At 39.5% G+C, this 9,332-nt stretch overlaps 2 protein-coding genes across 2 annotated transcripts in view; both read right to left on the reverse strand.

Moving 5' to 3' along the window:
* tmco6 (transmembrane and coiled-coil domains 6) overlaps window positions 1–3,215 on the reverse strand; it is a 10,350-nt gene extending 7,135 nt beyond the window's left edge. Inside the window, exons 1-8 of the mRNA XM_035668869.1 lie at window positions 2,993–3,215; window positions 1,965–2,071; window positions 1,768–1,880; window positions 1,502–1,685; window positions 1,300–1,404; window positions 811–902; window positions 620–736; window positions 395–509 (exon numbers count right to left, since the gene is read on the reverse strand). Of these exons, the coding sequence (XP_035524762.1) occupies window positions 395–509; window positions 620–736; window positions 811–902; window positions 1,300–1,404; window positions 1,502–1,685; window positions 1,768–1,880; window positions 1,965–2,071; window positions 2,993–3,077 (918 nt within the window). The 5' untranslated portion in view covers window positions 3,078–3,215. The remainder of the gene's footprint in view (window positions 1–394; window positions 510–619; window positions 737–810; window positions 903–1,299; window positions 1,405–1,501; window positions 1,686–1,767; window positions 1,881–1,964; window positions 2,072–2,992) is intronic.
* Window positions 3,216–3,280: 65 nt separating this feature from the next.
* The window catches only part of tcof1 (treacle ribosome biogenesis factor 1), a 6,439-nt gene continuing 387 nt past the window's right edge, over window positions 3,281–9,332 (reverse strand). Inside the window, exons 2-8 of the mRNA XM_035668868.1 lie at window positions 7,857–7,918; window positions 7,706–7,755; window positions 7,559–7,617; window positions 7,301–7,451; window positions 4,612–6,036; window positions 4,420–4,529; window positions 3,281–4,258 (exon numbers count right to left, since the gene is read on the reverse strand). Of these exons, the coding sequence (XP_035524761.1) occupies window positions 4,226–4,258; window positions 4,420–4,529; window positions 4,612–6,036; window positions 7,301–7,451; window positions 7,559–7,617; window positions 7,706–7,755; window positions 7,857–7,918 (1,890 nt within the window). The 3' untranslated portion in view covers window positions 3,281–4,225. The remainder of the gene's footprint in view (window positions 4,259–4,419; window positions 4,530–4,611; window positions 6,037–7,300; window positions 7,452–7,558; window positions 7,618–7,705; window positions 7,756–7,856; window positions 7,919–9,332) is intronic.

Genomic DNA, 9,332 nt, shown 5'->3' on the forward strand with positions numbered 1-9,332 from the left:
AAATAAATAAAAGCATAAATAGTTTAATGTGATGGATTGTCTCAAGTCCACACCATGCTGATATAATCTGAAACCAACAAGGTCTTCAAAGGTGAAAATTAGGGATATAACGATACTTTTCTCATGATTTCAAAAATAATAATCAAAATTAGCTTGAAGATAAATTACTGAATAAAATTACTTTATGACAAAAATCTACAAAAATTAAATTTGTTCATCAAATTACAGAATATTTTTCTAATTCTTGGATACAAGATGATGCATATTTCCTTTTCTATGTAAATGTGATGTCTCTTTCTGCCTTGATACAGCTAATGACATGAGTGACAAAGGAAGCTGAACAAGCACAGTCAAAAACAGACAGCACCCTCTGCTGATCCATTAATGTCCTTACCAGCTCCATTCCTTCTTCTTTGTTTCCTTCTGCGACAGCGCCACCAAGCGATACTAACAGGGAACTGCACTTCAACAGAGCCCCATGAGCCAACACCACCGTGTTATCCTCGATGCTATGGAGTGAGATAAAGGCAGAAAGCGTATCTTCTCTTACTACGAGACACGAAGCAAAAGTAAATAGAACAGACTTCAGACACCTGCGGAGGATACCTTCAGCTCTCACCTGCATGTGAGGTAGTGCAGACACCAGGCACACTCTATGGCAGGTGCCAGGCCAAACTTTGGGTCAGGGGTCAGGACGGATAACAAGTGTGAAGGCAAGCTGGAGGCCAGGATCATCCTGCAGACACAGATGAAGAGTATTATATAACTAACAGTGTTTCATAGAGGGAATGGTGTCGTCAGGGTGCTTACGGGATTATTTTATCTGCTGCATCTTTGGACTGGAGAAGCTGAGAGAGGGTGAAGCCCACAGCTTCCACCACCGCAAGGTTGTGTCTCTGGTTCTGGACACAGGCAGAAAACACCAAGAGAGACATGTTAGCATTACTACATTTAAAGTGTAAGTACACACCTAATTTCTGCTCGAGGTGTGCCACTCTCCTCTAGCAGTAGTCCCAAAACGGTAAACTTAATGTCAGCATTGGCCTTAGAAGGTTCAGAGCCACTTTCAACCTATGTGATGCCAGTTGTGTTAAATTTGTCAACATTTGTAACAGCACGGATGTGTTTCATCACATTAACTTTAACATTACAGTCATATAATTTAGTTTATAACTCAAAAAACATGTTTCAGTGTGTAAGGTTATGTGGGAAATTCGAATGTGATTCAGTTTCTAAATTATTTGACATTTCAACAAGGCAAAATAAAGATGTTTGTGCGGCTGGGGTGTGAGTCTTTACCTCTATACAGTTGGCCAGAGCCGGTATGATTCCCTGCGCCAGGAGTTTCTCTTTTACCACATCACTGTCTGGACATAAGTTACCCAGTGTGTAGAGACACAGCTCCTGCAGACACATGAACATACACACATGGAGAGTCAAAACATCTCCTGGATAATTAGGTGATAATAATACACACTGCCTGGTATGAGCGGGTATTCACAGTGAACTTGGTGCTCTGGCCGGACAGATAGGTGAGCAGGTAAGGGGTGGCAGGCAGACAGGCCGGTGCCACATTGGTGTGGGCGGAGTGAGACAGCTCATGAAGACACCGAACGGCCTGCAGACGGCACGTAGCATCAGAGCCGGTGAGGAGACCAACCAGAAGATGCATGCTATTCTCCTGCCTAGAAGGAAGACGGATTGAAACATGAGAATCAGAGATACAAATAGCCGTAACGTTATTTAAAGTCCACGTTTCCACCGTACTTGATGAAGGTGAGCTGTGCCGATGGGTCGCGGAGAGCTTTACTCAACGCTTTCAGGTGGGTCTCCCTCTCCGGCCCGGCGTGTTGAAGTCTGAGGAACAAACTGAGCACGTCCTGGGGGAATGAAGAGCACATTCAGGTGGCATGTTTTACAAGAAGACCTGCCAAAAACATGACCTTTCTCAACGCCTGACTCACCTGTTCCCCTGAGGTAGTGTCCATGGTGACCTCTGGCTGCTCCTCATCTTCATTCAGCACGAGTCTCTTGCTCACAAGCTGTCTGTCTCTGCGGGCCTGTCTCAGTGCTGTGGCAGTCAACACAGACAAATATCACATCACTTTCTACTTAACTAGATATTAACTTGGATTTTTCTCTGTACGATTATGTAGATAGTGTGTTGTTGTCTTGTCTTGAAAGCTGTGAAATATTATAAAACTCAATGGCCCCATGCTACCAGCTCGTGTAACATTACAAGGATTGTATTTCTTAGAGACCATTAACACTATCCTTTATTTTATATTAAAATGTTACTTAAGAAAAGATAGCAAGTGACATGGTCGATATCTTTGCACTGAATGAAGTCAGGTTGCTCTGGGTAGATATACACTGCATGCTTGTTCATTTAAATCTTTATCTAACTATACAGGAACCTCTCACATCCTGTTTATGGGGTTAAGAAACATTAGATGAAGTTACCTAAATGAAGACATAACGTTAGCTAGGTGTGATGTGATATGTAGGTCAACTGGATGCATTTTTTAAGTGACTGGTATATTATATTTGTTATCTAAGCAAGCTAGTTAAATCATTTGACATTTATGTATGAAGCTATATTGAAGACTAGCTGTGCTTTAGGGCGGCGGTTCCCAACCTTCACTAATAATACATGAGGAAAACTAATCTCTGATCAATATTCACAGGAAATAATCTGATGGATCTGACGTTGGTTCATTGCAACATTACAGTTCATCATTTTTTATTGTTGAATATAATATTAAATTGAAAGTAAAAGGTTGGTAACTGCTGCTTTAGGGCACAGCTAACAGGGAACAAATAAACAAACAGACGTTAGGTGTCGTTATTTTTCTTGTAAATTACTAAACTGTTGGAAGGTTAACGAACAGCCGTTAACAGCCGTTACATTACGTTAAAATACGTTAATAATACGCACTAAAGTTCGACGTCAACGCTCCATTATTTGAATTTTAACGTCAGAACAACTCACCTTTCTCGCGCTCTCGCCTCTTCAACCGCAGCTCGCTGTCGCCCTGTCGCGCAGCTTTGTGGCGAACTTTGTTTAACCTCCACATTTAGATTATTTTAATGTCACTTAATGTAACACTTCAAACTACTCGCTGAACACTGGGTGATTATTTCACAGTGGGCGACATCGGCACCATACTGTCATGTTGAAATTCTTCTTCGGTGGTGTTTGTCCGTCCGCAGCCAGCTACTGCAGCGCCCTCTATAGGACACATCCGGTCTGACAACACAGCAATTAACTTAAGACGGGCAGGATTTACAAAAAACTATGGTTTAATTTGTATTAAAAGCACAATTTACAATGCATATATCAAATATTTATCAAACATTTTAAACTTTTATTTAAAAAAACATTTTTTCACAACCATAGGACTTTGACCCAATGCCAAAATAGGTGTTTAAAACTGTTTCCCATTATTTATTGAATAAATATAAAACTATTTGTTTTTTTCTCTCCAGAAGAGTGGAGTTAGGAGGCGTATACTGAAAACAAATAAAGGTCCAGTTTGTAACATTTATGAGGATCTAATAGCAGAATAGTAGGCTATACTATATTAATACTAATGTTTTCATTACTATACAATCTGCTGAAAATGAGTTTTTGTTACTTTAGAATGAGTTTTTATCTATAGATGTTTCACGTTGCCTTCCGAGAAGGCCGTCATGTTGAACGGCCATATTTCTACAGTATCGACAAACACTGGCTCTAGATAGGGCACTTGGAAAGGGTTGATGAAGCGAGGGAGTTTAAAGCTACAACTACACTGCTAGATGCCAAAAATCCTACACACTGGACCTTTAAGATGTCGGACTATCGTGGGATGAATTCCTGAGACTGTAAGTGTTTATGAAATTTGAAATGTGTTCAAGAGAGACATTTTTCTTTTCAATTAATGACGGAATTACCCTTTGAAGAGAAATATCATGAGAGGGATCATCCATCCATCAAACAATCAGGTAAAAATCCCTTTTACATATTCATGCCATTAAAATGGCAATATCATATAAAATAAAAAAATAACAGCTGTGGCATAGTAAAAGAGTAAAAACATAAAACAAATGAAAAAGTTGAAAGTACCAAAATAAAAAAGTAATTTTCTCTTTACAGTTTTAAGCGATCTTTGTAACCATTAAAATATGATTCGACATCGGATGGAAAAAGGATGCGTTGTCTTCATCCTTCGGTTCGGCGTCTTCATGACTCGGTGCTCTTGGAGGATTTCTTTTTCTGTGGAGAATTACAGAAGAATTAGTAAACTTAAAAAAGAGATCTGAGTAACTGAAGAATGATCCTCTCGCACTAAAATGAATAACACACTAAAATGAATTGACAACAGTGACATGATCGCTCTGGGAGACGTTGAACTTGAGAGTACAGTGCTGCGACACCTTTTTCTGGGCGTCACTTGAGGGTGTTTGGAGGGTTTCTGTTGCCGTGGCGTCTTGGGCAGAAACTGCTGATGTTTCTGAGATGTCATCAGATTTCAACTTGATTTTCTCTGAGAGAATGACAGACAAACAATTATAAATGCTCACAAAAACACATTTTTTTCACACGTCTGGTGTTACTGATCCACTCACTTTTCTTCTTCTCTGTCTGAGGAGTCGGTGTGTCAGGTGGAGGTAGTGGTTCTGTATCAACTGAATCATTTTTCAATGATGAGTCCTTTTTCTTCTTTTTCTTTTTCACTTCAGTAACCTGCTCCGGCTTTTCTTCTCCGTCACTGCTCTCGGGTTTATTTGTCGTCGCGTTTTCTTCCACCTGTTCCGACGTCTCCTCATTATGATCGGCTTTGTCCTTTTTTTTCTTTTTCTTTTCTTTTACGGTTTCCTCTGAACTTTCCTCACAATCAGTTTTCTCCTTTTTCTTTTTCTTTGCTTTCTTTTCTTCAACTATCTGCTCTGTATTTTCTTCGATCGGTTCAGCCACCTGCTCTAAATTTTCCTCACTATCAGCTGTCTTTTTCTTCTTCTTTACTTTCTTTTCTTCAACTATCTGCTCTGTATTTTCTTCAACTGGTTCAGCCACCTGCTCTAAATTTTCCTCACTATCAGCTGTCTTTTTTTTCTTCTTTATTTTCTTTTCTTCAGCTGTTTGCTCGGAATTTTCTTCACCACAAGTTTTCTCCTTTTTCTTTTTCTTTGATTTCTTTCTCTCAACTACTGGCTCTGTATTTTCTGTTACGTTTTCAGCTATCTGCTCTGCTGAATCTTCTTTGTCTTCTTCGACTTTCTGCTCTGATTTTTCCTCGCTGTCAGGTTTCTTTTTCTTCTTTGCTTTCTTTTCTTCCACTATCTGCTCTGAATTTTCCTCACCATCAGTTTTATCCTTTATCTTCTTCTTGGATTTCTTTTCGGGCACTATTGGCTCTGTAATATCTTTGTTATCAACGTTCCCAATGTTGTTTTTCTCTATCATTTCTTCTTCAGTCTCATTCTGCTTGCCATCTCCTTTTGACCCTTTTCTTGTCCTTTTCTTGTCCTCCGCAGGTTTATCACCAAACACTGTGATGTCATCCTTCTTTTTCTCTTCCTCTTTGCCTTTTCCAACATCACCAGTTTCATTTGTGTTTTCTTCCACCTTCTCTTCAGTCGTCTCCTTTTTCTTCTTCTTTTTCTTGGGCTCAGACGAGGTCTCATCAGTTCTGTCTTCACTGGGAGTCACAGCTTTCCTTTTCTCTTTCGTTGGTGTTTGTTTTGATGGGGAGACAGCTGGTCTTTCCTCTACAGTGTTGATGTTTTGCTCTTGGCTCGGGGTGGCCGAGGAGGTCACAGGTGCCGTCTTTTCTGGCATGCTCTTCTTAGGTCTAGCAGTCTTTGTTGGTGTTTCCGTCATGGTTTTCTCCTCCACTTTTCCTTTCTTTGCAGCCGTTGCCCTTTTCTGTTTAACAGGAGTGTCTGTCTTTGCGGCAGGCTTAGCCCGGGGTTTCCTCACTCTTTTTTTCGCGGGCGGTGGCGCAGAGGAGTCCAGAGCATCGATGGTGTCCATCTTGGCTACGTCAGCCTCTGTGAACAGAGTAAAAACGGTGAAGACGCTGAACAAACATGGCTGGCTAGTTGGCACAAACATTTAAAAGAAAAACAAAACATCAATGGCAACCACACAGCTACTGTACATAGCTCTGTTTGTATGAAATCACGGTTTTCCATGGTGAGGTTGTTCATCGTGGGTGGTGCTGTCCTGCCTAGTGGCTGTCTTTCTCACTTTAAGTGAAAGGACCCAGTTCTCCCTCTCTTTTCATCTCCCAACATTTCCAGCATTTTCCAATCCTCTTAACTTTCTCCACACATCTTTACCCGTCACTGTCTGCTCCAATGTGAAAACCTCCAACACTCCTAACTTGGAGTCTTATATCTGATCTAAATTCTGTCACATATTAGCAGTAGCAGAAAGTGTTAAAGGTCCAGTGTGTAGGATTTAGTGGTTTGTCCATTGTGGACTAATGTAAAACATGGCAGTTCAACATGGCGGCCTCTGTAGAAGAGGACCTGCTGCTCTGTAGATAAAAACAGCTAATTTTAAGGTAACAAGAACACAACCATTTATATTTTTACTTGTATCACCACAATGGTACAATTTTATCTTGCCGAAGTTTGGTGGTTTAACACAACTACTTGCAAAATGCGCTTTGCATTGAAAATGAATAGTGCAATAAATCCTAGAGGATCATACACTGAACTTACAACAGACAAAATGCCTCTTCTAGTGCATCTCGTTTCTTCAGTGAAACCTGAAATGTGAACTTCACTGACCACTGGATTCCAAGAGCGCTTTCAATAAGAAGGTCATCAGAGTCTAAGTCTAGGCTTTTTATTTCCTTTGCTCTGTCTTCTTTGGGAATAGAGGCCAAAACATCTCTGCTATTATAGACAACCTGGGCACAAAGCATAGGCTCCTACAATTATATTCAGTTTCTGCCATCAGATCCTCAAAAATGTTACACACTGGTCCTTTAAGAAATAATGATTGAAAAAGTTTCTAAAAGAATGATATGGTTAGTCACAGCTATCACTGCAAACAGTTTCTTTGTTGTGTTTTGGCAGAATATTTCGTGCCGTAAAGCTGTTCACAACACTTCCAAACCCTAGTGTGCTGGTTGTAGCTCACCATCAGTCTAAAACTATCTGGACAGATGAAAAACACCCAGAGTAACAAGGAAAATATGGTAAGTTGTTTCTTTATATTTCTGGGATTCTCCTCATCACCTCATCTTTTGCATACTTGCACACAAGTGATCTCCGTGACTCTTTCTTTCACGCACACACCTACCTGTCATTTGCAGGACCAGTTTCTTCCATTTCTCTACATCCAAACTGCTGTCAGAGTCTGAATCATCTCCTCCAGCAGTTGTTTGGGTCTTTGATTTCTTCGCATTTTTTGCAGGCTTAACTTCACTTTTTTTCCTTTTCGCTGGCACAGACTGAAAAAGAAAAGAATGAACAGCCCACTTAATAACCAGGACCGGCCTTTGAACCAGTAGGTGAACTTCTGCATTAAAAAATTAAAACTAAATAAAAAAAAACTGACCTTCTTTTTTGGTGTTTCTGATTTTTTTGCAGGTTTATCCTTCTTTTTCCTTGCCGTGGCTGGACATAAAAAGTGGGTAGAAGATGTGTTAGATCCTGTCCATGTTGCGTATTTGAGGTTTTAAGAAACAAACAAACAGTCGTATACCCTTAGCTGGAGTGTTGGCCGAGCCAGGCTGCCTTTTCTTTTTCCCGTCCCTGACAGGAATAGAGACAATACTTAGCACACATGTCATCACTACCAACAAAGTCCAATCAAGGTGTTTCATTTCTGCAAAGGATTGAAAGATCACACTCACTTTAACCAGGAACTGTAGATATCCAGTAATGAGGAGTTAGGGTTAGATATGCTCGTCTCCCCCTGCAAAATATAAACACATCCAATAACTAGGCAGTTTATTATTAGGTATGATATATAAATCATAAAATTATACAATCTTGATGTTGATGGCCTTACTAGCACAAGAGAACTTTAATCCCATGTGAAATAGCAGGACAAGCACAATCACAATCATAATGCCTCCATTCAACCAATTAATGCAATGCAGCAGTTCATAATGTTATTAATTAAGCCTGTGTTTGACACTCAAAAGATTGTGGGAGTGCTTAACCCTGCTGCCCAACCACCCCCAACCCAAAGAGTTTGGGAACGGCTGCACTAAACTGCAGAAAGAGTAGATGTAGCTGGGTGTATCTAATAAACTAAGACCCCTGGCAACTCAGTGCAACTCAAAAAACAACAGTTTTATCTTTAAAAATAGCCAGTTTAAACTTGTGTTATACACTGGCTATTAATTTTTTTTTACTATAATTTAAATGCTAAAAATATTTGTGGGCAGCAATTCGGTCTGGGACAATACACAATCTTATAATAACTTTATCTTGAGCTATTTGTTATATAGATAAACATTTGTTCGAATCAAACTTGAGACACAACTGGGTGCTAGGCTGATCATAACAGCTCCTAACTTACTTTACCAAAAAAAAAAAACATGAATGAACATGAATGAACAGAAAATACAGTGAAAAAACAACTAGCATTTTGAAAACAGCTTAAAAGAAAAGTATGAGTCAGCAATGAACGAGTGTAGGCAAGCACATCAATTACACTAAATATATATATTCTTTTAGCTTTTTCATGACTCATAACTTCTGTATGGCGATAACAGGAAGATAGTTTAGTGGAGTTTTGTATATATGCTATATATAACTATTCAATGGCTCTCGGGGATGCTCACTTGTTTTTTACTGACTGTGACTTACAGGATTCTGACTACAAAACAGAAAGGAATAAAGGCAAGAGTGAGAATGTTCATTAAATTGGAAAGAATACCATGCATAGCCTACTTAGATGTTTATTAAAGTGAATTAGTGAGAAATCACCATCATGCATGAATTATACATCAACAAAAGCCCATATTAACACATGATCCATGGTAATGAAGATACAGAAGTTAATATTAAGTTCATATTTTAGATACTTCACAAACCATGTTTTCAGGGTAGCTCATGTCCTATTATATAAATCCTATATATTATTAAGAGTAGTAGTTCACACCCTGGTGATCACACCCTGAAGTCTGCTAATGCACAGGAGAAGTAAACTTTGCAGGTTAATGATCACAGTTGCCTTTTCCCCCAAATTATAACATTACTGTGCAGCAACTGAAACATTGTTGCAAACACTTCCTATCTGTCTGTCACTATACAATACAGTCAGTGTATGTGTGTGTGTGTGTGTGTGTGTGTGTGTGTGTAGGTGGGAGCCCTGGGAG

Source organism: Morone saxatilis, unplaced genomic scaffold, assembly GCF_004916995.1.
Source record: "Morone saxatilis isolate NCDOM2014 unplaced genomic scaffold, NCSU_SB_2.0 Contig22, whole genome shotgun sequence".
Lineage (NCBI taxonomy): Eukaryota > Metazoa > Chordata > Actinopteri > Moronidae > Morone > Morone saxatilis.